Source organism: Salmo trutta, chromosome 1 (assembly GCF_901001165.1).
Source record: "Salmo trutta chromosome 1, fSalTru1.1, whole genome shotgun sequence".
Taxonomy (NCBI): domain Eukaryota; kingdom Metazoa; phylum Chordata; class Actinopteri; order Salmoniformes; family Salmonidae; genus Salmo; species Salmo trutta.
In genome coordinates this window covers 75,404,794-75,432,041 of record NC_042957.1, presented here as the reverse complement: position 1 = coordinate 75,432,041, position 27,248 = coordinate 75,404,794, and the positions used below count along the sequence as shown (strand labels likewise).

Genomic DNA, 27,248 nt, shown 5'->3' with positions numbered 1-27,248 from the left:
TACTAAAGTACCAGGGGAGTCTTTAACAGGACACTAGTGACTACTACAGTACTACGATACCAAGGGAGTGTTTAACATGACACTAGTGACTACTACAGTACTACAGTACCAGGGGAGTGTTTAAGAGGACACTAGTGACTACTACAGTACCAGGGGAGTGTTTATCAGGACACTAGTGACTACTACAGTACCAGGGGAGTGTTTAACTGGACACTAGTGACTACTACAGTACTACAGTACCAGTGGAGTGTTTAACAGGACACTAGTGACTACTACAGTACTACAGTACCAGGGGAGTGTTTAACAGGACACTAGTGACTACTACAGTACTACAGTACCAGGGGAGTGTTTAACAGGACACTAGTGACTACTACAGTACTACAGTACCAGGGGAGTGTTTAAGAGGACACTAGTGACTACTACAGTACCAGGGGAGTGTTTAACAGGACACTAGTGACTACTACAGTACTACAGTACCAGAGGTGTGTTTAACAGGACACTAGTGACTACTACAGTACTACAGTACCAGGGGAGTGATTAACAGGACACTAGTGACTACTACAGTACTACAGTACCAGGGGAGTGTTTAACAGGACACTAGTGACTACTACAGTACTACAGTACCAGGGGAGTGTTTAACAGGACACTAGTGACTACTACAGTACCAGGGGAGTGTTTAACTGGACACTAGTGACTACTACAGTACTACAGTACCAGTGGAGTGTTTAACAGGACACTAGTGACTACTACAGTACAACAGTACCATGGGAGTGTTTAACAGAACACTAGTGACTACTACAGCACCAGCGGAGTGTTTAACTGGACACTAGTGACTACTACAGTACTACATACCAGGGGAGTGTTTAACAGGACACTAGTGACTACTACAGTACCAGAGGAGTGTTTAACAGGACACTAGTGACTACTACAGTACTACAGTACCAGGGGAGTGTTTAACAGGACACTAGTGACTACTACAGTACCAGGGGAGTGTTTAACTGGACACTAGTGACTACTACAGTACCAGTGGAGTGTTTAACAGGACACTAGTGACTACTACAGTACTACAGTACCAGGGGTGTGTTTAACAGGACACTAGTGACTACTACAGTACTACAGTACCAGAGGAGTGTGTAACAGAACACTAGTGACTACTACAGTACCTGGGGAGTGTTTAACTGGACACTAGTGACTACTACAGTACTACAGTACCAGGGGAGTGTATAACAGAACACTAGTGACAACTACAGTACCAGGGGAGTGTTTAACAGGACACTAGTGACTACTACAGTACCAGGGGAGTGTTTAACAGGACACTAGTGACTACGACAGTACTACAGTACCAGTGGTGTGTTTAACAGGACACTAGTGACTACTACAGTACTACAGTACCAGGGGAGTGTTTAACAGGACACTAGTGACTACTACAGTACTACAGTACCAGGGGACTGTTTTACAGGACACTAGTGACTACTACAGTACCAGGGGAGTGTTTAACTGGACACTAGTGACTACTACTGTACTACAGTACCAGGGGAGTGTTTAACAGGACACTAGTGACTACTACAGTACTACAGTACCAGGGGAGTGTTTAACAGGACACTAGTGACTACTACAGTACTACAGTACCAGGGGAGGGTTTAACAGGACACTAGTGACTACTACAGTACTACAGTACCAGGGGAGTGTTTAACAGGACACTAGTGACTACTACAGTACCAGGGGAGTGTTTAACTGGACACTAGTGACTACTACAGTACTACAGTACCAGGGGAGTGTATAACAGAACACTAGTGACTACTACAGTACTACAGTACCAGGGGAGTGTTTAACAGGACACTAGTGACTACTACAGTACCAGGGGAGTGTTTAACAGGACACTAGTGACTACTACAGTACCAGGGGAGTGTTTAACTGGACACTAGTGACTACTACAGTACCAGTGGAGTGTTTAACAGGACACTAGTGACTACTACAGTACTACAGTACCAGGGGTGTGTTTAACAGGACACTAGTGACTACTACAGTACTACAGTACCAGGGGAGTGTTTAACAGGACACTAGTTACTACTACAGTACTACAGTACCAGGGGACTGTTTAACAGGACACTAGTGACTACTACAGTACCAGGGGAGTGTGTAACAGAACACTAGTGACTACTACAGTACCAGGGGAGTGTTTAACTGGACACTAGTGACTACTACAGTACTACAGTACCAGGGGAGTCTATAACAGAACACTAGTGACTACTACAGTACCAGGGGAGTGTTTAACAGGACACTAGTGACTACTACAGTACCAGGGGAGTGTTTAACTGGACACTAGTGACTACTACAGTACTACAGTACCAGGGGTGTGTTTAACAGGACACTAGTGACTACTACAGTACTACAGTACCAGGGGAGTGTTTAACAGGACACTAGTGACTACTACAGTACTACAGTACCAGGGGAGTGTTTAACAGGACACTAGTGACTACTACAGTACTACAGTACCAGGGGTGTGTTTAACAGGACACTATTGACTACTACAGTACCAGTGGAGTGTTTAACAGGACACTAGTGACTACTCTAGTACTACAATACCAGGGATGTGTTTAACAGGACACTAGTGACTACTACAGTACCAGGGGAGTGTTTAACTGGACACTAGTGACTACTACAGTACTACAGTACCAGGGGAGTGTTTAACAGGACACTAGTGACTACTAAAGTACTACAGTACCAGGGGAGTGTTTAACAGGACACTAATGACTACTACAGTACAAGGGGAGTGTTCAACAGGACACTAGTGACTACTAAAGTACCAGGGGAGTCTTTAACAGGACACTAGTGACTACTACAGTACTACGATACCAAGGGAGTGTTTAACATGACACTAGTGACTACTACAGTACTACAGTACCAGGGGAGTGTTTAAGAGGACACTAGTGACTACTACAGTACCAGGGGAGTGTTTATCAGGACACTAGTGACTACTACAGTACCAGGGGAGTGTTTAACTGGACACTAGTGACTACTACAGTACTACAGTACCAGTGGAGTGTTTAACAGGACACTAGTGGCTACTACAGTACTACAGTACCAGGGGAGTGTTTAACAGGACACTAGTGACTACTACAGTACTACAGTACCAGGGGAGTGTTTAACAGGACACTAGTGACTACTACAGTACTACAGTACCAGGGGAGTGTTTAAGAGGACACTAGTGACTACTACAGTACCAGGGGAGTGTTTAACAGGACACTAGTGACTACTACAGTACTACAGTACCAGAGGTGTGTTTAACAGGACACTAGTGACTACTACAGTACTACAGTACCAGGGGAGTGTTTAACAGGACACTAGTGACTACTACAGTACCAGGGGAGTGTTTAACTGGACACTAGTGACTACTACAGTACTACAGTACCAGTGGAGTGTTTAACAGGACACTAGTGACTACTACAGTACTACAGTACCAGGGGAGTGTTTAACAGGACACTAGTGACTACTACAGTACCAGGGGAGTGTTTAACTGGACACTAGTGACTACTACAGTACTACATACCAGGGGAGTGTTTAACAGGACACTAGTGACTACTACAGTACTACAGTACCAGAGGAGTGTTTAACAGGACACTAGTGACTACTACAGTACTACAGTACCAGGGGAGTGTTTAACAGGACACTAGTGACTACTACAGTACCAGGGGAGTGTTTAACTGGACACTAGTGACTACTACAGTACCAGTGGAGTGTTTAACAGGACACTAGTGACTACTACAGTACTACAGTACCAGGGGTGTGTTTAACAGGACACTAGTGACTACTACAGTACTACAGTACCAGAGGAGTGTGTAACAGAACACTAGTGACTACTACAGTACCTGGGGAGTGTTTAACTGGACACTAGTGACTACTACAGTACTACAGTACCAGGGGAGTGTATAACAGAACACTAGTGACAACTACAGTACCAGGGGAGTGTTTAACAGGACACTAGTGACTACTACAGTACCAGGGGAGTGTTTAACAGGACACTAGTGACTACGACAGTACTACAGTACCAGGGGTGTGTTTAACAGGACACTAGTGACTACTACAGTACTACAGTACCAGGGGAGTGTTTAACAGGACACTAGTGACTACTACAGTACTACAGTACCAGGGGACTGTTTAACAGGACACTAGTGACTACTACAGTACCAGGGGAGTGTTTAACAGGACACTAGTGACTACTACAGTACTACAGTACCAGAGGAGTGTGTAACAGAACACTAGTGACTACTACAGTACCTGGGGAGTGTTTAACTGGACACTAGTGACTACTACAGTACTACAGTACCAGGGGAGTGTATAACAGAACACTAGTGACAACTACAGTACCAGGGGAGTGTTTAACAGGACACTAGTGACTACTACAGTACCAGGGGAGTGTTTAACAGGACACTAGTGACTACGACAGTACTACAGTACCAGTGGTGTGTTTAACAGGACACTAGTGACTACTACAGTACTACAGTACCAGGGGAGTGTTTAACAGGACACTAGTGACTACTACAGTACTACAGTACCAGGGGACTGTTTTACAGGACACTAGTGACTACTACAGTACCAGGGGAGTGTTTAACTGGACACTAGTGACTACTACTGTACTACAGTACCAGGGGAGTGTTTAACAGGACACTAGTGACTACTACAGTACTACAGTACCAGGGGAGTGTTTAACAGGACACTAGTGACTACTACAGTACTACAGTACCAGGGGAGGGTTTAACAGGACACTAGTGACTACTACAGTACTACAGTACCAGGGGAGTGTTTAACAGGACACTAGTGACTACTACAGTACCAGGGGAGTGTTTAACTGGACACTAGTGACTACTACAGTACTACAGTACCAGGGGAGTGTATAACAGAACACTAGTGACTACTACAGTACTACAGTACCAGGGGAGTGTTTAACAGGACACTAGTGACTACTACAGTACCAGGGGAGTGTTTAACAGGACACTAGTGACTACTACAGTACCAGGGGAGTGTTTAACTGGACACTAGTGACTACTACAGTACCAGTGGAGTGTTTAACAGGACACTAGTGACTACTACAGTACTACAGTACCAGGGGTGTGTTTAACAGGACACTAGTGACTACTACAGTACTACAGTACCAGGGGAGTGTTTAACAGGACACTAGTTACTACTACAGTACTACAGTACCAGGGGACTGTTTAACAGGACACTAGTGACTACTACAGTACCAGGGGAGTGTGTAACAGAACACTAGTGACTACTACAGTACCAGGGGAGTGTTTAACTGGACACTAGTGACTACTACAGTACTACAGTACCAGGGGAGTCTATAACAGAACACTAGTGACTACTACAGTACCAGGGGAGTGTTTAACAGGACACTAGTAACTACTACAGTACCAGGGGAGTGTTTAACTGGACACTAGTGACTACTACAGTACTACAGTACCAGGGGTGTGTTTAACAGGACACTAGTGACTACTACAGTACTACAGTACCAGGGGAGTGTTTAACAGGACACTAGTGACTACTACAGTACTACAGTACCAGGGGAGTGTTTAACAGGACACTAGTGACTACTACAGTACTACAGTACCAGGGGTGTGTTTAACAGGACACTATTGACTACTACAGTACCAGTGGAGTGTTTAACAGGACACTAGTGACTACTCTAGTACTACAATACCAGGGATGTGTTTAACAGGACACTAGTGACTACTACAGTACCAGGGGAGTGTTTAACTGGACACTAGTGACTACTACAGTACTACAGTACCAGGGGAGTGTTTAACAGGACACTAGTGACTACTAAAGTACTACAGTACCAGGGGAGTGTTTAACAGGACACTAATGACTACTACAGTACAAGGGGAGTGTTCAACAGGACACTAGTGACTACTAAAGTACCAGGGGAGTCTTTAACAGGACACTAGTGACTACTACAGTACTACGATACCAAGGGAGTGTTTAACATGACACTAGTGACTACTACAGTACTACAGTACCAGGGGAGTGTTTAAGAGGACACTAGTGACTACTACAGTACCAGGGGAGTGTTTATCAGGACACTAGTGACTACTACAGTACCAGGGGAGTGTTTAACTGGACACTAGTGACTACTACAGTACTACAGTACCAGTGGAGTGTTTAACAGGACACTAGTGGCTACTACAGTACTACAGTACCAGGGGAGTGTTTAACAGGACACTAGTGACTACTACAGTACTACAGTACCAGGGGAGTGTTTAACAGGACACTAGTGACTACTACAGTACTACAGTACCAGGGGAGTGTTTAAGAGGACACTAGTGACTACTACAGTACCAGGGGAGTGTTTAACAGGACACTAGTGACTACTACAGTACTACAGTACCAGAGGTGTGTTTAACAGGACACTAGTGACTACTACAGTACTACAGTACCAGGGGAGTGTTTAACAGGACACTAGTGACTACTACAGTACCAGGGGAGTGTTTAACTGGACACTAGTGACTACTACAGTACTACAGTACCAGTGGAGTGTTTAACAGGACACTAGTGACTACTACAGTACTACAGTACCAGGGGAGTGTTTAACAGGACACTAGTGACTACTACAGTACCAGGGGAGTGTTTAACTGGACACTAGTGACTACTACAGTACTACATACCAGGGGAGTGTTTAACAGGACACTAGTGACTACTACAGTACTACAGTACCAGAGGAGTGTTTAACAGGACACTAGTGACTACTACAGTACTACAGTACCAGGGGAGTGTTTAACAGGACACTAGTGACTACTACAGTACCAGGGGAGTGTTTAACTGGACACTAGTGACTACTACAGTACCAGTGGAGTGTTTAACAGGACACTAGTGACTACTACAGTACTACAGTACCAGGGGTGTGTTTAACAGGACACTAGTGACTACTACAGTACTACAGTACCAGAGGAGTGTGTAACAGAACACTAGTGACTACTACAGTACCTGGGGAGTGTTTAACTGGACACTAGTGACTACTACAGTACTACAGTACCAGGGGAGTGTATAACAGAACACTAGTGACAACTACAGTACCAGGGGAGTGTTTAACAGGACACTAGTGACTACTACAGTACCAGGGGAGTGTTTAACAGGACACTAGTGACTACGACAGTACTACAGTACCAGGGGTGTGTTTAACAGGACACTAGTGACTACTACAGTACTACAGTACCAGGGGAGTGTTTAACAGGACACTAGTGACTACTACAGTACTACAGTACCAGGGGACTGTTTAACAGGACACTAGTGACTACTACAGTACCAGGGGAGTGTTTAACTGGACACTAGTGACTACTACAGTACTACAGTACCAGGGGAGTGTTTAACAGGACACTAGTGACTACTACAGTACTACAGTACCAGGGGAGTGTTTAACAGGACACTAGTGACTACTACAGTACTACAGTACCAGGGGAGGGTTTAACAGGACACTAGTGACTACTACAGTACTACAGTACCAGGGGAGTGTTTAACAGGACACTAGTGACTACTACAGTACCAGGGGAGTGTTTAACTGGACACTAGTGACTACTACAGTACTACAGTACCAGGGGAGTGTATAACAGAACACTAGTGACTACTACAGTACTACAGTACCAGGGGAGTGTTTAACAGGACACTAGTGACTACTACAGTACCAGGGGAGTGTTTAACAGGACACTAGTGACTACTACAGTACCAGGGGAGTGTTTAACTGGACACTAGTGACTACTACAGTACCAGTGGAGTGTTTAACAGGACACTAGTGACTACTACAGTACTACAGTACCAGGGGTGTGTTTAACAGGACACTAGTGACTACTACAGTACTACAGTACCAGGGGAGTGTTTAACAGGACACTAGTGACTACTACAGTAGTACAGTACCAGGGGACTGTTTAACAGGACACTAGTGACTACTACAGTACCAGGGGAGTGTGTAACAGAACACTAGTGACTACTACAGTACCAGGGGAGTGTTTAACTGGACACTAGTGACTACTACAGTACTACAGTACCAGGGGAGTCTATAACAGAACACTAGTGACTACTACAGTACCAGGGGAGTGTTTAACATGACACTAGTGACTACTACAGTACCAGGGGAGTGTTTAACTGGACACTAGTGACTACTACAGTACTACAGTACCAGGGGTGTGTTTAACAGGACACTAGTGACTACTACAGTACTACAGTACCAGGGGAGTGTTTAACAGGACACTAGTGACTACTACAGTACTACAGTACCAGGGGAGTGTTTAACAGGACACTAGTGACTACTACAGTACTACAGTACCAGGGGACTGTTTAACAGGACACTAGTGACTACTACAGTACCAGGGGAGTGTTTAACTGGACACTAGTGACTACTACAGTACTACAGTACCAGGGGAGTGTTTAACAGGACACTAGTGACTACTACAGTACTACAGTACCAGGGGAGTGTTTAACAGGACACTAGTGACTACTACAGTACTACAGAACCAGGGGAGTGTTTAACAGGACATTAGTGACTACTACAGTACTACAGTACCAGGGGAGTGTATAGCAGAACACTAGTGACTACTACAGTACTACAGTACCAGGGGAGTGTATAACAGAACACTAGTGACTACTACAGTACCAGGGGAGTGTTTAACAGGACACTAGTGACTACTACAGTACTACAGTACCAGAGGTGTGTTTAACAAGACACTAGTGACTACTACAGTACTACAGTACCAGGGGAGTGTTTAACAGGACACAAGTGACTACTACAGTACCAGTGGAGTGTTTAACAGGACACTAGTGACTACTACAGTACTACAGTACCAGGGGTGTGTTTAACAGGACACTAGTGACTACTACAGTACTACAGTACCAGGGGAGTGTTTAACAGGACACTAGTGACTACTAGAGTACTACAGTACCAGGGGAGTGTATAACAGAACACTAGTGACTACTACAGTACCAGGGGAGTGTTTAACAGGACACTAGTTACTACTACAGTACCAGGGGAGTGTTTAACAGGACACTAGTGACTACTACAGTACTACAGTACCAGGGGTGTGTTTAACAGGACACTAGTGACTACTACAGTACTACAGTACCAGGGGAGTGTTTAACAGGACACTAGTGACTACTACAGTACTACAGTACCAGGGGAGTGTTTAACAGGACACTAGTGACTACTACAGTACTACAGTACCAGGGGAGGTTTAACAGGACACTAGTGACTACTACAGTACCAGGGGAGTGTTTAACAGGACACTAGTGACTACTACAGTACTACAGTACCAGGGGTGTGTTTAACAGGACACTAGTGACTACTACAGTACTACAGTCCCAGGGGAGTGTTTAACAGGACACTAGTGACTACTACAGTACTACAGTACCAGGGGAGTGTTTAACAGGACACTAGTGACTACTACAGTACTACAGTACCAGGGGAGTGTTCACCAGGACTGACCTCCAGCTGAGTTCATGTCTGGATTGGGGACATGTGTGATGGAGAAGCGGGAGCGGGACACGCTGAAACGGGAGAACTGTGATGCTGCTGTTACTGCTACCGGCTTGTCATCGGGAGGCTTGGCAGCAGGGACCGGGATGGGATCGGAGACCGGTGGCTCAGCTGTAGATGGGCTGGACAACGGGCTGGTCATCAATGGGATGTCATCCTCCCACTCAAACCCTCCACCTGAATATGCGTGCACACACACACACACACACACGACACACACACAAACACACACAGAGGAGAGGGGGTTTAGAACTGATACAGTATACCTGACTATAGCTTGTGGATTCCCTCAGGGATCCATTCTTAACCCTCTTGGTCTCTTACTGTTCTTGTATCCCTCAGGGATCCATTCTTAACCCTCTTGGTCTCTTACTGTTCTTGTATCCCTCAGGGATCCATTCTTAACCCTCTTGGTCTCTTACTGTTCTTGTATCCCTCAGGGATCCATTCTTAACCTTCTTGGTCTCTAACTGTTCTTGTAACTGAAAGTATTTTTCACTCTTACCTTCTTCTGACATGTTGCCATCAGAGTCCTCTGAGGCGTGTGGTGCCCTGTCCGGGGGGTGGAGGTGGTGGCCCATGGTGGGGTGGTAGTGGTGGCCCATGGTGGGGTGGGGCTGGAGGTCCGGTTGGGGGTTCTCCCCGCCCGAGGCCTGACCGCTGGACTCTGCTCCTGGGGGAAACGTGAAGTCAGCCAGCTCTCCTGTGGGGCTCTCCTGGAGGTGAAAGTGAAATCAGTTAGAAAGTCTCAAATACATCTACTAGTCCAGAAAAAAATAATTCAACTGGCCCAACTTTAAACACCACTTTTATGTTGTGTGACTGCTTGTAAATGATTTGTGATGCATCTATGCAGCGGTTATAAAGACTATGAATGCTCTATAATGCGTGGTGCCTTTTTCATCCAGAATGAAGTATTGTCATTGATTGACCATAGTGATGTCACTATGCTTGCAGAGTGACTGACCTGGTCGAACAGGAAGACGGTGACGTCATCAAAGAAGGACACGGCTTTCTTCTTCCTGTCCAGCTCGTCACAGAAGGACTGTGTGAGGAGCGTAGGCATCTTGAGGAGGCTGCGGAGGTTTCTGGCCCCACTACTATCGCTCACCACCACCGGCACCCCCATCACCTAGTCAAGTCAAGTGAGTCAGTCACAACACACTTTACATCAGTGTGTCTTAATCCTGGTCCTGGGGACCCAGAGTGGAGCACATTGTAGTTTTTAACCCTATAACACACCTGATTCCACTCTTCATGATGAGTTGATTCGTTGAATTAACTGTGTTAGTACTTGGCCAGAAACACATAATGTTCCTCAGGTTTGGGAAACACTGCTTTACATGATTAAAGCTCCAATCTACAGCGGTGAAACGGCCACCTCCGTTTCACAGGAGGCTGCTGAGGGGAGAACGGCTCATAATAATGTCTGAAACGGAGCTAATGGAATGGCACCAAACACATGGAATCATGTGTTTGATGTATTTGATACTATTCCACTTATTTAGCTCCAGCCATTACCACGAGCCTGTCCTCCCAAATTAAGGTGACACCAGACTCCTGTGGCCGGTTTGTGATACTACAAACTCTGACATCTCTGACACCTCTCTGACATCATTGCACATCATTACATGCCAGATAGAACAGCAGAGTATATACTACCATTCTGTTTTACCACAACGCTGGATGCTCATTTCCTCTGAACTAAAACGATAAGAAATGTGCCTGGGGCGACCAGTGGAGCTGCTGCTCCTATTGCGGATCTCAGGTTTAAAATAGATTAAAATCATGTAGGAAAATGGGGAACGTGAATATAACCAATATATAACCAACCTCCCCCTCACTGTCCTCCTCGCTCAGCTCCTCCTGCAGGTTGTAGCTCCGCAGCTCCTCCTCTGACTCACTGTCGTCTGACTCCTCCCCCTCTGTTAGAGGAGCTCGCCTCTCCACCTCCCGACACAGCTCCTGGAGGGAGGGGGAGCAGGAGAGGAGCGACGGAGAGGAGGTGAGGAGGCCAACAGGACCGTTCTGGTGTCTGCTGTAGCCCGCCTTCTCCTCCTCTTCGTTCTCCTCCTCTAACTCCTCATACTCCTCCTCTTCTCCTCCTCTCTCTCCATTCTCTCCATCCTCGTCGACCTGATTAAACTCTGGCATGTCCTCCTCAGTAGATCCCTGCTCTCCCTCCCCGTCCTCCTCCTTCTCTTTCATCACCTCCTCTCTGTAGTCTATGGTAGAGTCGGAGCCCAGGGACTGGATGGGGGAGTAGTCATCCTCTGAGGCCCTGTGATGGTTATCCTGGTCGGGGTGTCTGGCTGAAGCCTCCTGCACCGTGGAGGAACCCTCAGACACCATGGTGGAGCTGCACCCAGATGCCGGCTCCTCGCCGCTGTGCTCAGACTCCAGGCCTACAGCATCATCAGGGGCGGACTCTTTGGCCAGACAGCCCCCCATCTGAGGGGGGAAGGGGGCCAGCATGGAGAGGCGTGGGCCGGGGGCCGAGGAGGGAGAGGAACCTGTGGTAGTGTCAAACACCACCACTCCATTTGTGTTTGTGTTTCCTGTCAGGTCTGTCAGGTCACGATAACCGTCCTCTCTCTCCGTCTGTGGTTGGAGTTCATCTCTCCTCGCCGACCTTATCCTCTGTTTCGAGGCCGTGTGCCCCACAAAGTCCTTCTTATCTCCTGGACTGGAGAAGAAGTTACTCCCTTCATCCGGGGGACTCCTCTCGTTCTCCGCGTCGTAGTCAGAGAAGTAGGCAGAGTCCATGAACGGATTCTTGTCACTTAGTCCCTTTAGCTGCAGCTCAGTGCAGCCAGAGGAGGAAGAGGTACACAGAGAGACCCCAACCCCATCACCCAGGTCCACCTGCTGAAGGACCATCTGGTCCGACCTCGGCCCCAGTCTAACCCCACCGCGGACTGGGTGGCTCCCACCGAGGACTGGGTGTTGTTGGTGGTTTCCTTCGCAGTCCAATAGGAACTCCCCATTCCCACCTCCCTCCTTTAGGATGAACTCTGGGCTTTCATTGTTCTCTGTGTCGTAGCCACTGTCCAGGGACTTGGGGAGGAGAGATGAGGAGGTGAAAGAAGAGGAGGTGAAAGAGGAGGAGAGGGAGGAGGAGGGATGGAGAAAGACGTCATCAAGGCTGAAGGCCTCACAGGGGCTGGCGGTGGTAACCGACAATGACAGCGACAGCATGTTCAGGGTGTCCACGGAGTCGGGGGTTCCCACTGGGTTCTGCAGGGAGCGTCCGTGGGGGTGGTGGGCGGGGCTTAGATCGTCTCCGACCTCGTCAGCATAGTCCAGGGAGTAGTCGGCCAAGATTCCAGAAGTGATATCTGTTATGTCATCGTCCTCATCGTCGTAGCTACAGTTGCTGATGTCCACTAGGCTGATGCTGGAATGACCGGCCATCTCCAACCCACTGTCCAGCCCTCTGCTAGCCTCAAACAAGGACCCGACCGGCTCCAGCAGTACCCCTTCAGGGTGGGCCAACCCCATCCCCAGCCTCCTGTCCCCCACACCACCAGACATCACCTCCGCTGGACCTCTAATGTCTTTAACATGTGAAGGTATCTCCCAAACATTACCCCCCTGTTTCTCTGTCAGGGCTGCCTTAGTGTTGAGGCCTGTGCCAGTGTCAAGCTCCATGTATGTGGATGGGGATTGGATATAGCCTGGTTCTGGGATCATCTTGGGTTGGGAGAATTGCCTCTCTCCTGTAATCAGAGATGGGTTTTTACTGTGTCCCTCTACAGACACCGTAGTTGTAGTTTTGGTGGTGGGGACGCTGTCCTTTACACCACCTTTGAGGTTAACACACTTGACAGCAACAGAAGAGCTGGAGAGAGAGTCAACAGCAACACCTCTTAGATGATCTAGAGTAGAGTGGTCTGAGAGACACACAGGTTTATCTCTAGCTCCGTGACACAGGTGACTATATGTAGTAGCACTATTGCCCTCACTGGGTCTGCTAGAGGAAGAGCAGACAGCGCTCTCTCTCCCTGTGGCCTCCATATAGCTGAAGGCTCTGGAGCTGTGCTGCTGGCACATGTTGCTACTGTTACACAAGCCTGTTACAGTAGAGGAGTGTGTCGTGGTGTTGTTGTAATGGAGGTCCAGATAGCTGTCCTGTGATTGGCCCGTCTGCCTAAGGTCAAAAGTCATGCTGTTGTTATTGGCCGAGTGGTTGGAGGTCCAGTTGGTGGCTTCTCTCTCAGAGAAGAGATCACCATCGTCGATGTCCCCATTGTCACTTTCTCCTCTCCTCCTGCCCCCCACCAAAAGTCCCCCGTCCCCTGTCTCCACGTCGATGCTAATATGGTTAGCCATGGGTAGAGTCTTTCTGAGGGGACCCATCATGTCATAGTAGCCTTCACTAACCGTCCTCCTGGCTGTGGTGGTGAAGCCTTGGCTAGCCTCCAGGTAGGGGTCACAGTGTCCCAGACTAGGGCTACTCAGGCACTGGGAGTGGGAGGACCCCACCCCCAGAGGGGTTTCCAGCCTCCCCATTGGATGATGCAGGTTCAGCTGGGACATTATGGGCGTGTCCTCTGGTGATTGGCAACATGTCTCTCGAATGGGCGACTGTTCACAGTAGAAAGCCTGTCTCTGATTGGGTGAGAAGTACTGGTGGGACCGCCCCAGCTCCACGGGACTGGCTGTACTGGCTGTCTGTCTCAGGAGAGGCTCCATGGTCAGGGACACGGCCGGGCTATTGTCAGAGTCATAGGTACTGTGTTTACCCCCACTGCTGTCGCCTGCTGCTGCTGACCAGTAGGCACTGGGCTGGGACTGGGGCTGTGGGGTTCTGCTCCCTGAGGAGAGGCTGCCATCCTCAGCCTCCAACCCGGGGCTGTAGTCAACCACACTATCATCCAGGTTGATATTACACACCACCGGCTCCTCAATACGGATGTAGTACTCACTGCCGACCGAAGGGCTGTGAGCGCTCAACACCGGAACCACCCCTACCCCCGACCCTGACCCCGACCCGGAGTGGTCGGACTCGTAGTAGGATGGGGAGACCCCCAGAGCGAGCCCTCCACCCCCTCCATCCCCTTTACAGCTGCCTGAGGTGGAGGTGTTCCCGACGGGGTAGTATACATCCTGGTAGTGAGGGTTGCCCTGGCCCAGAGGCCCGCTGGTGGATGAGGAACAGTATGGCTGCTCGGTTCTCGCCTGCTCCCACTTGTACTCAAAGTTGAGCCCACCATAGCTGGTCTCTGTCACGGTCAGGATGTCATCACCGCTGTCGGAGTGGAAGCTGTCCTGGGAGAAGTGTTCTAGGAGGGGGAAGGAGTTGCGGGAGGTGGAGGCCGGCTCCAACTCCACGTCCCCAGGGATAGGTGGTCGGGCTGGGGCAGCGACAGTGGTCTGGGCTAGTGGTGGAGGGGCTGGGCCGGTGTGGCTGTGGGTGGTGCTGCCAGTCAGGTTGGGTCTCAGGGAGTTCCAGCGCTGTTCAAAGTCCTCCTGGACTGCACTGGCCCCCTTGGCACACAGGTAGGTGAGGAGGAGGTGTACCTCTTCACTGTTGGGTCTCTGCTCTGGCTGCAGCCAGCAGAACTGCATCACTTCATACCTGGGGGGGTGTAACAGAGAGAGGGAGGGATGTGGGAGGGAGAGAGGGAGGAGGGGGGGAGGGAGGGAGGGACGGATGGACGGAGGGAGCGACAGACAGAGGGAGGGAGATAGATAGACAGAGGGAGCAACAGCAGAGGGAGGAAGGGACAGAGGGAGTGAGAGAGGGAGAGTGGGAGGGAGCGACGGAGGGAGGGAGAGTGGGAGGGAGGAGGGAGCGACAGAGAGGGAGGGAGGGAAGGAGAGAAAGAAAGAGGGGGGAGGGAGCGACAGACATAAGGAGGGAGGGAGGGAGGGACAGACGGACGGACGGACAGACGGAGGGAGGGAGCGACAGACAGAGGGAGTGAGAGAGGGAGAGGGGGAGAGAGCGACAGACAGCGAGAGGGAGGGAGTGAGAGAGGGAGAGTGGGAGGGAGCGACAGACAGAGAGAGGGAGGGAGGGAGGGAGGGAGAGCGAGGGAGGGAGGGAGGGAGGGGGAGCGAGGGAGGGAGGGAGGGAGGGAGAGAGAGAGAGAGAGAGAGAGAGAGAGAGAGAGAGAAAAGAGGGTTGGGGAAGGGATGAAAAAGTGTTACTCTGTAATTCTGGAGGTTAGTCCATTTATTATTAAAAATTGCTGTATCACACTGAAATGAGGCAGCTACCATGGAATTGATTTAGGAAACAGCAATATGATGAGGAAGTCCTTTGTCCAGCTGTTACTGGCCGCTAGTCTTACAATCTGACAAGGATATATACAAGCCAGATACAGAAACTGTGATTGGAAAGATTGGTTAGCATATAGGAAGGTGTGTGCCTGTGTGTGTCAGCATTAAATACTCAGGTTGTTGTAAATGAGTAACATGCTTGATAAAAGGAACACTATTTGCCAGACGTCCAGAGAAGGATGAATACAAAAGTGTTGTGTACTGTATGTGTGAGATGCCAGAAATATGTATTATATGGTCCTGACAAAATGAGAGGCGCATAGCCAGGTAAATGAGGTATTGATTACAACCCATGTCAGGAGAAGAAGACTAATGGTTGGTTAGTGCGCCAGTATAAAAGGCATTGATTGGTTGATATGAGGATAGGGAGTACTAATGATTGGTTACAGACCAAAGGATTGTGGTGTATCCTGCATAGGCGCCCGAGTGCGCATGCGTTTGTACACTTGTGCGAGTGTGTGTGCGTGCGCATTAGTGCATTCGTGCATATGTGTGTGTATGTGTGCATGTGTGTGTGTGTTTGTCTGTGTGTGTGTACTCACCAGCGCTCAGCCAGGGGTACTTTGAGCCGGGGCCTGGTTAGTTTGAGCTGCTGTTCCTTCACAGCGTAGGTCAGGACCTGTCTGTCAGTGTAGTGTCTGTACGGCTGGTTCCCCAACTCAAACAACTCCCAGATAGTCACTCCCAGAGACCTAGAACAGAGACAAACCCATGAAGTAACGTCTTCAGATAGTCACTCCCAGAGACCTAGAACAGAGACAAACCCATGAAGTAACGTCTTCAGATAGTCACTCCCAGAGACCTAGAACAGACAAACCCATGAAGTGACGTCTTCAGATAGTCACTCCCAGAGACCTAGAACAGAGACAAACCCATGAAGTGACGTCTTCAGATAGTCACTCCCAGAGACCTAGAACAGAGACAAACCCATGAAGTGACGTCTTCAGATAGTCACTCCCAGAGACCTAGAACAGAGACAAACCCATGAAGTGACGTCTTCAGATAGTCACTCCCAGAGACCTAGAACAGAGACAAACCCATGAAGTAACATCTTCCGATGAGGAACTTCATAGTTGACCATGTGGCCTGACTAGGAAAAACTCTGGACACCAGATCCCAGAGTTTCTCTTAGGCAGGGAAAACACCGAGCCCTATTCAATAGAGGTTTGATTAGATGTAGCAGGTTTTGATTAGCCTTTATTTAGTCCCAGTGTGTTTGTGCTGTCATGACAACTCCTTGTCACTCATTGTCATGTCACATCTGGATTGACAATGAGCTATGGAGTTGGAAAGAGCACAAACTGATCTGGGACCAGGCTAGGTTTGGTTGAAGAGTTGTATCAATAACACCATAAGTCAAATCTGGGACCAGGCTAGGTTTGGTTGAAGAGCTGTATCGTTGACCTTAACAATAACACTGTAGGGGCTGAGTCAACCATAGTGTATGGTCCTGACACCATTCATATCTACACCCTGACCCCTGACCCCTCCCCCCTGCTCACCAGACGTTGCTGTCCTTAGTCTGGTCCACCACTAGTAGGTTACCATGCACCTCGTCTATGAGCTCTGGGGCGATCCAACGCAGCGGCACCCAGATCTGGTCTGGAGTCACAAAATAGTCATCCTACAGAGTAGAGTAGAATAGAGCAGAATAATTTGATGGAAATACTACTTTATCGTCTGTCTGTTACAATGGAAACTATTCTTCTGCCCCACCCCTATTCAGTATGTAGAAAAATACACAATAAAATATAACCAAGACTGGTTTATTACTGTAGATTCACCAAGACTGGTTTATTACTGTTGATTCACCAAGACTGGTTAATTACTGTAGACTCATCAAGACTGGTTAATTACTGTAGACTCATCAAGACTGGTTAATTACTGTAGTCTCATCAAGACTGGTTAATTACTGTAGACTCATCAAGACTGGTTAATTACTGTAGACTCATCAAGACTGGTTAATTACTGTAGACTCATCAAGACTGGTTAAAACTGCAGGCTCACCTTGTATCTGCTGTGTGAGAGGCCATAGTCTCCTATCTTTACTGTCATCTCTGAGGTCAGAAGGCAGTTCCTTAAGGCCAGGTCACTGTAAAGAGGAGAGGGAGGAACAGTTCATCACATTGTTACATTATAGTCATTTAACAGACGCTGTTATCCAGAGAGACTTACAGCAGCACTTAGGGTTAAGTACCTTGCTTAAGGGCACATCGACAGATTTTTCACCTAGTCTGCTCAGGGATTCGAACCAGCGACCTTTCAGTTACTGGCCTAACGGTCTTAACCGCTAGGCTACCTACCACTCATTCACCAGACCAGACTAAACCATATGTTTTAGTCATTTTTGTAATACTACTCTGTAATGTAATACTACTCTGACTGCAATAACATCGTATCACAAGAAACCAATTCCATTCAATCATTGTTATTGAATGTATTGTACCACAGGAAAACATGATGCTTCACAACATTTACCGCTCAATAGCATAAAGTACGGGTGTAATTTACTGGTATGACTGCACAAGTACTGTAGCTACGTGGATTTCTCATTTTTCTCTGTAGCTATTTCTGACTACTACACAGGCAGCGAGATTTTGTTGATCTTAACTCTACCTATCATCAGCTCCTCAGCACATCGATTGGCTGCTACCATGGTAACAAGGAGAGAAGGGTTCCCCCCGGCAACAAAATCACTGATGCTGGAGTTGGTGAGAGTCACTCAGGCAGCACCAGGATGTTGTTACCGGGACAGACCAACAGGGGGAGCTCCAGAGCAACACAGCTTCAGTCATATCCTTACATATTTCCATATTTGTATTTAACATTTATTTAAACAGGTAAGGTAATTAAGAACAGATTGTGATGTATATAATATCCTCAATATCATGTTTATTTGGAGACAGTGCTGCACAGTCCCAGTTGTATCTAGGGTGGGATGTGTCAGAGTGAGACCAGATCCTTCAACATCCTCCAGATCATCCTGATTCAGTTCCCTCTATCTGTTTTATGTCACTACAACATCTATGCTATCGTTCATACAGTGTATATATCGTTACTCTTCACTACAACATGTATGCTACCGTTCATACAGTGTATATATCGTTACTCTTCACTACAACATGTATGCTACCGTTCATACAGTGTATATATCGTTACTCTTCACTACAACATCTATGCTATCGTTCATACAGTGTATATATCGTTACTCTTCACTACAACATGTATGCTACCGTTCATACAGTGTATATATCGTTACTCTTCACTACAACATGTATGCTACCGTTCATACAGTGTATATATCGTTACTCTTCACTACAACATGTATGCTACCGTTCATACAGTGTATATATCGTTACTCTTCACTACAACATGTATGCTATCGTTCATACAGTGTATATATCGTTACTCTTCACTACAACATGTATGCTACCGTACATACAGTGTATATATCGTTACTCTTCACTACAACATGTATGCTACCGTACATACAGTGTATATATCGTTACTCTTCACTACAACATGTATGCTACCGTACATACAGTGTATATATCGTTACTCTTCACTACAACATGTATGCTACCGTACATACAGTGTATGTATCGTTACTCTTCACTACAACATGTATGCTACCGTACATACAGTGTATATATCGTTACTCTTCACTACAACATGTATGCTACCGTACATACAGTGTATGTATCGTTGCTCTTCACTACAACATATCAGAAACATATTGCTATGGAATGATTGATATGTTCTAGGACTTTCATTTGGACTCGAGTTCGTAAGGAAGTTGTGTTTGTGCAGGTGTCCACTAACCCACCTGTGAATGAAGTTGTGTTTGTGCAGGTGTCCACTAACCCACCTGTGAGTGAAGTTGTGTTTGTGCAGGTGTCCACTAACCCACCTGTGAGTGAAGTTGTGTTTGTGCAGGTGTCCACTAACCCACCTGTGAATTAAGTTGTGTTTGTGCAGGTGTCCACTAACCCACCTGTGAGTGAAGTTGTGTTTGTGAAGGTGTCCACTAACCCACCTGTGAATGAAGTTGTATTTATGAAGGTGTCCACTAACCCACCTGTGAATGAAGTTGTGTTTGTGAAGGTGTCCACTAACCCACCTGTGAATGAAGTTGTGTTTGTGAAGGTGTCCACTAACCCACCTGTGAATGAAGTTGTGTTTGTGAAGGTGTCCACTAACCCACCTGTGAATGAAGTTGTGTTTGTGCAGGTGCAGCAGGCCCGAGGCGATCTCGCACGCCATTCGCTGGAGGGTCAGGGGATCAGGGGTCACGGAGTCAGCCGCCCGACAGCTGCGTAGGTAACTCTTCAGGTCGCCCTGATGACCAGGACAGGAAGTGATGTCATAAAATGATTTGGCACTCTATATCACCATTTTCCCTAGTGCACTATATAGGGAATATGGTCAAAAGTAGTGCAGTAGATATGAATATAGGATGCCATTTGGGACACACAAACCTATGTTTGTAATGTATGTCTGTATAATAACCCGTCACAACTTGCTCTCATCCACTTTACATTTTAGTCATTTAGCAGACGCTCTTATCCAGAGCGACTTACAGTAGTGAATGCATACATTTCATTTCATGCATTTAAAAAAAAATATGTTGTACTGGCCCCCCGTGGGAATCGAACCCACAACCCTGGCGTTGCACACACCATGCTGGCGTTGCAAACACCATGCTCTACCAACTGAGCCACAGGGAAGACACTTCCCCTTTTATGTCTGTTAGCAGTATGGTGGAAACTGATCTGTAAGGGTGTTAGCAGTATGGTGGAAACTGATCTGTAAGGTGTTAGCAATATGGTGGAAACTCTGATCTGTTAGGGTGTTAGCAATATGGTGGAAGCTCTGATCTGTAAGGTGTTAGCAGTATGGTGGAAGCTCTGATCTGTAAGGTGTTAGCAGTATGGTGGAAGCTCTGATCTGTAAGGTGTTAGCAGTATGGTGGAAGCTCTGATCTGTAAGGTGTTAGCAGTATGGTGGAAGCTCTGATCTGTAAGGTGTTAGCAGTATGGTGGAAGCTCTGATCTGTAAGGTGTTAGCAGTATGGTGGAAGCTCTGATCTGTAAGGTGTTAGCAGTATGGTGGAAGCTCTGATCTGTAAGGTGTTAGCAGTATGGTGGAAGCTCTGATCTGTAAGGTGTTAGCAATATGGTGGGAGCTCTGATCTGTAAGGTGTTAGCAGTATGGTGGAAGCTCTGATCTGTAAGGTGTTAGCAGTATGGTGGAAGCTCTGATCTGTAAGGTGTTAGCAGTATGGTGGAAGCTCTGATCTGTAAGGTGTTAGCAGTATGGTGGAAGCTCTGATCTGTAAGGTGTTAGCAGTATGGTGGAAGCTCTGATCTGTAAGGTGTTATCAATATGGTGGAAGTTCTGATCTGTAAGGGTGTTATCAATATGGTGGAAGCTCAGACCCTTCTGCAAACCCAGAGAGGAAAGTGTAGAAAGCAGGTTGTCCCTGCTGTAACAATACTGTATTCCACCAACAGGGGGAGCAAGTATCCATCTCACCAGAGAACTCCATATAGCAGGTGGTTGTGACCTCTGAGATAGGGGTTAGGGTTTAGGGGGTAGGAGGCTAGGGGAGGTTTCTCTCACCAGAGGACAGAACTCCATGACCAGTAGGTAGGGTGTAACCTCTGAGCACTGTGCCAGGCACTGCAGGAGGGCTGGGTTCTGGAGGGCACTGGGGGAACGGGGAGGTAGAGGAGATGGGTCATAGTTCAACAGTCACGTTTACAGTCATAGTTTATAGTGAACATACAGTCAGATCACATGGAAAGAGGTAGCAGGGTAACCATGTATAGGCATTCATTCATTCATTCATTCACCAATTGATTGATTAATTAATTAATAAGTTAATTGTACTGGATGCAAAGGGTGGGGTATACAGGGTATGAGATCCATATTGCTGTGGTTCTGACCGGTATGGCTGTGCCTCTTCCAGGAAGTGCATCTGGTCCTGGACACTGGCACTGGCCTTCAGCTCCTTGACCACCACCTGGGTGGTGCTGAGACCTGCATTCACCTCCCCCAAGAGAACCTATACAGGACCCACAGAGACACAGACAGAGATCAGTTCCTTTACCACTACCTGAGACCTGCATTCACGTTCCCCAAGATAGCCTAAAACAGGACCCAAACACACACACACAGAGACACAGACAGACACACACACAAAAAAAACAACCATTTACAGTAGTTAACATGGTAAAGACAGGGGGCAACGGAGACAGAGAAAGACAGAGAGAGAGACAGAGAGAGAGACAGAGCGAGAGAGACAGAGCGAGAGAGACAGAGCGAGACAGGAAGAGACAGGAAGAGACAGGGAGAGACAGGGAGAGACAGGGAGAGACAGGGAGAGACAGGGAGAGACAGGGAGAGACAGGGAGAGCGAGAGAGACAGAGCGAGAGAGACAGAGCGAGAGAGACAGAGCGAGAGAGACAGAGCGAGACAGGAAGAGACAGGGAGAGACAGGGAGAGACAGGGAGAGCGAGAGAGACAGAGCGAGAGAGACAGAGCGAGACAGGAAGAGACAGGAAGAGACAGGGAGAGACAGGGAGAGACAGAGAGAGACAGAGAGAGACAGAGCGAGAGAGACAGAGCGAGAGAGACAGAGCGAGACAGGAAGAGACAGGAAGAGACAGGGAGAGACAGGGAGAGACAGGGAGAGACAGGGAGAGACAGGGAGAGACAGGGAGAGCGAGAGAGACAGAGCGAGAGAGACAGAGCGAGACAGGAAGAGACAGGAAGAGACAGGGAGAGACAGAGAGAGACAGAGAGAGACAGGGAGAAGAGCAAAACGTACAGTTCAGCACTAACTAAAAAGCTTTGTCTCAGGAAGCAATGCAGATGGAATGGAATTCAGTGTGACGTGTAGATAGTCCCAGCTCTCAGACAGACAAGGCTGTAGGTCAGCTCGTGGCCCTAATACGATCAACACCACATTACACACACATTCCACACACACTACTTCACAGCACACAGTAGTGTGTCTCCAATGGCACCCTATCCCCTATATAGTGCACCATGTTTGACCAGGGCCCATAAGGCTATGGCCCAAAGTAATGCACTATATAGGGAATATGGTGCCATTTGGGATGTTGACAGTAACATGGAGGACATGGGGAAAGACACAGGCTGCCATCTTGTCCCAATCTTTACCCTTATTCTCCCTAAAGTGTACACTCATTCTCTCACTCACCCTCAGAACATTTTACATTGTCAGTTTTTGTCATTTAGCAGACGATCTTATCCAGATCGACTGGTCCATGCTTAAACATTACAGGAATGGACTGGTATAATACATGGTGAAACCTCCCTCTAACTGGTCCATGCTTAAACATTACAGGAATGGACTGGTATAATACATGGTGAAACCTCTCTCTAACTGGTCCATGCTTAAACATTACAGGAATGGACTGGTATAATACATGGTGAAACCTCTCTCTAACTGGTCCATGCTTAAACATTACAGGAATGGACTGGTATAATACATGGTGAAACCTCTCTCTAACTGGTCCATGCTTAAACAATACAGGAATGGACTGGTATAATACATGGTGAAACCTCTCTCTAACTGGTCCATGCTTAAACAATACAGGAATGGACTGGTATAATACATGGTGAAACCTCTCTCTAACTGGTCCATGCTTAAACATTACAGGAATGGACTGGTATAATACATGGTGAAACCTCTCTCTAACTGGTCCATGCTTAAACATTACAGGAATGGACTGGTATAATACATGGTGAAACCTCTCTCTAACTGGTCCATGCTTAAACATTACAGGAATGGACTGGTATAATACATGGTGAAACCTCTCTCTAACTGGTCCATGCTTAAACAATACAGGAATGGACTGGTATAATACATGGTGAAACCTCTCTCTAACTGGTCCATGCTTAAACAATACAGGAATGGACTGGTATAATACATGGTGAAACCTCTCTCTAACTGGTCCATGCTTAAACATTACAGGAATGGACTGGTATAATACATGGTGAAACCTCTCTCTAACTGGTCCATGCTTAAACAATACAGGAATGGACTGGTATAATACATGGTGAAACCTCTCTCTAACTGGTCCATGCTTAAACAATGCCTTTACTGTACATCCATGAGGGGAAGTGAGCTTGTGCATACTTCAGGAACAAGGGCAGCGAATCCGAACCCAGCTACAGACTTTGGGAGGAGTGGTTTCTGTGTCATTAGTATGTGTTAAGAAGATAATCCAGGGAGCAGCTCACCTTGCCAAACCAACCATGTCCTATCTCCTTCACATATAGTAGACTGTGGCGACCCAGCTCTGACGATTTCAACAGCTGGACTGCAGAGAGAGAGGGGAGAGGGAGAGTCAGACACATTCCAATTGTTAGACTTCTAGATTGTTAGAATTAAGAGAGGATGAAGTAAGAGAGGGAGAGGAGAGAGAAGGGGAGAGGAAGAGAGGGAGAGAATATGAGAGGAAGAGAGGGTGAGAAGGAGAGGAGAGAGGAAAAGAGGGAGATGAGAGAGCAAGAGAGGGAGAGAGGATGAGAGGGAGAGAGGGACAGAGGAAGAGAGGAAGAAAAGGAGAGAAGGAGAGCGTAAGAGAGGGAGAGGAGAGCGTAAAAGTGGGAGAGAGGACAGAGGAGAGAGGAGAGCGTAAGAGAGGGAGAGGGAGGGAGAGGAAGCGAGGGAGAGAGGATGAGTAAGATGGGGAGAAAGGGAGAGTAAGAGAGGGAGAGGAGGAGAGAGGGAGAGAGGAGAGCATAAGAGAGGGAGAGGGAGGGAGAGGAAGTGAGGGAGAGATGGAGACAGGGAGAGAGGGAGACAGGAAGAGAGGGAGACAGGGACGGAGGGAGAGAGGGGCAGTAATAAAGATAGACAGTAAAATCTATCAGAGAGAGAGAGGGAGATACAGTTAAATGCGCTTACTCTCAGTAATAATAAAGAGATATCTCCTAGGGAAGTAAAATGTTGCTTCTAAAAGTTTAGCAGAGAAAACAAACACATAATCCTCTTCAAACAAACTGAAGAGACAGAAACTCCTCTGAAGGCACTATGCTGTCAGCTAACATGGTCTTAGTCCCAACTGGCACCCTATTCTCTATATAGTGCACTAATTTTGACCAGGGCTCATGGGACTCTGGTCAAAAGTAGTGCACTAAGTAGGGAATAGGGTGCCATTTGGGATTCGAGCCATGGTTCAACTCCTCCTAAATAACCCCAGAGTCTGTCTATCTGTCAACTCCTCTTAAATAACCCCAGAGTCTGTCTATCTGTCAACTCCTCTTAAATAACCCCAGAGTCTGTCTATCTGTCAACTCCTTCTAAATAACCCCAGTCTGTCTTTCTGTCAACTCCTCCTAAATAACCCCAGTCTGTCTATCTGTCAACTCCTCCTAAATAACCCCAGAGTCTGTCTATCTGTCAACTCCTTCTAAATAACCCCAGAGTCTGTCTATCTGTCAACTCCTCCTAAATAACCCCAGAGTCTGTCTATCTGTCAACTCCTCCTAAATAACCCCAGAGTCTGTCTATCTGTCAACTCCTTCTAAATAACCCCAGAGTCTGTCTATCTGTCAACTCCTCCTAAATAACCCCAGAGTCTGTCTATCTGTCAACTCCTCCTAAATAACCCCAGTCTGTCTATCTGTCAACTCCTCCTAAATAATCCCAGAGTCTGTCTATCTGTCAACTCCTCCTAAATAACCCCAGTCTGTCTATCTGTCAACTCCTCCTAAATAACCCCAGAGTCTGTCTATCTGTCAACTCCTCTTAAATAACCCCAGTCTGTCTATCTGTCAACTCCTCCTAAATAACCCCAGAGTCTGTCCATCTGTCAACTCCTCCTAAATAACCCCAGTCTGTCTATCTGTCAACTCCTCCTAAATAACCCCAGAGTCTGTCTATCTGTCAACTCCTCCTAAATAATCCCAGAGTCTGTCTATCTGTCAACTCCTCCTAAATAACCCCAGTCTGTCTATCTGTCAACTCCTCTTAAATAACCCCAGAGTCTGTCTATCTGTCAACTCCTCTTAAATAACCCCAGTCTGTCTATCTGTCAACTCCTCCTAAATAACCCCAGTCTGTATATCTGTCAACTCCTCTTAAATAACCCCAGAGTCTGTCTATCTGTCAACTCCTCCTAAATAACCCCAGAGTCTGTCTATCTGTCAACTCCTCCTAAATAACCCCAGTCTGTCTATCTGTCAACTCCTCCTAAATAACCCCAGTCTGTCTATCTGTCAACTCCTCCTAAATAACCCCAGTCTGTCTATCTGTCAACTCCTCCTAAATAACCCCAGAGTCTGTCTATCTGTCAACTCCTCTTAAATAACCCCAGTCTGTCTATCTGTCAACTCCTCCTAAATAACCCCAGTCTGTCTATCTGTCAACTCCTCTTAAATAACCCCAGTCTGTCTATCTGTCAACTCCTACAGAATAGAGCATCATATTACTAAAAACAAGTACCTTGACGAATCCTCATAATTTAGAGATGATGAAGGTGGTGATGAAGATAGAGTAGCTGGAGTGGCGGAGCGGCCAGCCGTCCACCCTGAGGTAGAGCACCGTGTGTGTGTGTACAGTGCTGGTCTGTGTGCGGTGAATGGGTCCGGTCCCAGAGAGGACGGTATGAGTGTGTGGAGAAAACCTCTCCCCGTCCACAGAAGTGATGAGAGACCAGCCACAGCAAGTGTGTGTGAGAGTCCATGGCCCCAGTCCCGGTGTGTGTGTGTGTGTGTGTGTGTGTGAGAGAAGAGAAGAACCCATGACTGCTGCGGCCACGTCAGCCAACCCTCCACAGGGTTTAACCCTACGAGCCCTCACACAGCTGAACAAGCTGCCTGCTCCCCCCCCTCTCTCTCTCGCTCTCTCTATGTCTCCCTCCCTCTCTCTCTCTCCCTCTCTCTCCCTCTCTCTATCCCTCTCTCTCTCTCCCTCTCTCCCTCATCACAATGCATCGTCCTCACACTGTTCCAAAACTAAACATGTTCCAGAACCCCGTCCATGAACTTTCCTCCCAACTGTCACACAGACTGTACTGTCTCCTCTCCTCTATAGACTGGTTCTCAGCTCTGTCTCCTCTATAGACTGGGTTTCAGCTCTGTCTCCTCTATAGACTGGTTCTCAGCTCTGTCTCCTCTATAGACTGGTTCTCAGCTCTGTCTCCTCTATAGACTGGGTCTCAGCTCTGTCTCCCCTCCTTTATAGACTGGTTCTCAGCTCTGTCTCCTCTATAGACTGGGTCTCAGCTCTGTCTCCTCTATAGACTGGGTCTCAGCTCTGTCTCCTCTATAGACTGGGTCTCAGCTCTGTCTCCTCTATAGACTGGGTCTCAGCTCTGTCTCCTCTATAGACTGGGTCTCAGCTCGGTCTCCTCTATAGACTGGTTCTCAGCTCTGTCTCCTCTATAGACTGGGTCTCAG

At 47.4% G+C, this 27,248-nt stretch overlaps 1 protein-coding gene across 1 annotated transcript in view; it reads right to left on the bottom strand.

Annotated features, from left to right (window-relative positions):
• The window catches only part of LOC115207863 (serine/threonine-protein kinase LMTK1-like), a 34,299-nt gene extending 7,726 nt beyond the window's left edge, over positions 1-26,573 (bottom strand). Inside the window, exons 1-12 of the mRNA XM_029775379.1 lie at positions 26,293-26,573; positions 24,084-24,163; positions 21,757-21,875; positions 21,431-21,518; positions 20,013-20,146; positions 17,816-17,900; positions 17,311-17,432; positions 16,351-16,500; positions 11,354-15,101; positions 10,488-10,652; positions 10,026-10,236; positions 9,470-9,697 (exon numbers count right to left, since the gene is read on the bottom strand). Of these exons, the coding sequence (XP_029631239.1) occupies positions 9,470-9,697; positions 10,026-10,236; positions 10,488-10,652; positions 11,354-15,101; positions 16,351-16,500; positions 17,311-17,432; positions 17,816-17,900; positions 20,013-20,146; positions 21,431-21,518; positions 21,757-21,875; positions 24,084-24,163; positions 26,293-26,308 (5,146 nt within the window). The 5' untranslated portion in view covers positions 26,309-26,573. The remainder of the gene's footprint in view (positions 1-9,469; positions 9,698-10,025; positions 10,237-10,487; positions 10,653-11,353; positions 15,102-16,350; positions 16,501-17,310; positions 17,433-17,815; positions 17,901-20,012; positions 20,147-21,430; positions 21,519-21,756; positions 21,876-24,083; positions 24,164-26,292) is intronic.
• Between the last annotated feature and the right edge of the window lie 675 nt (positions 26,574-27,248).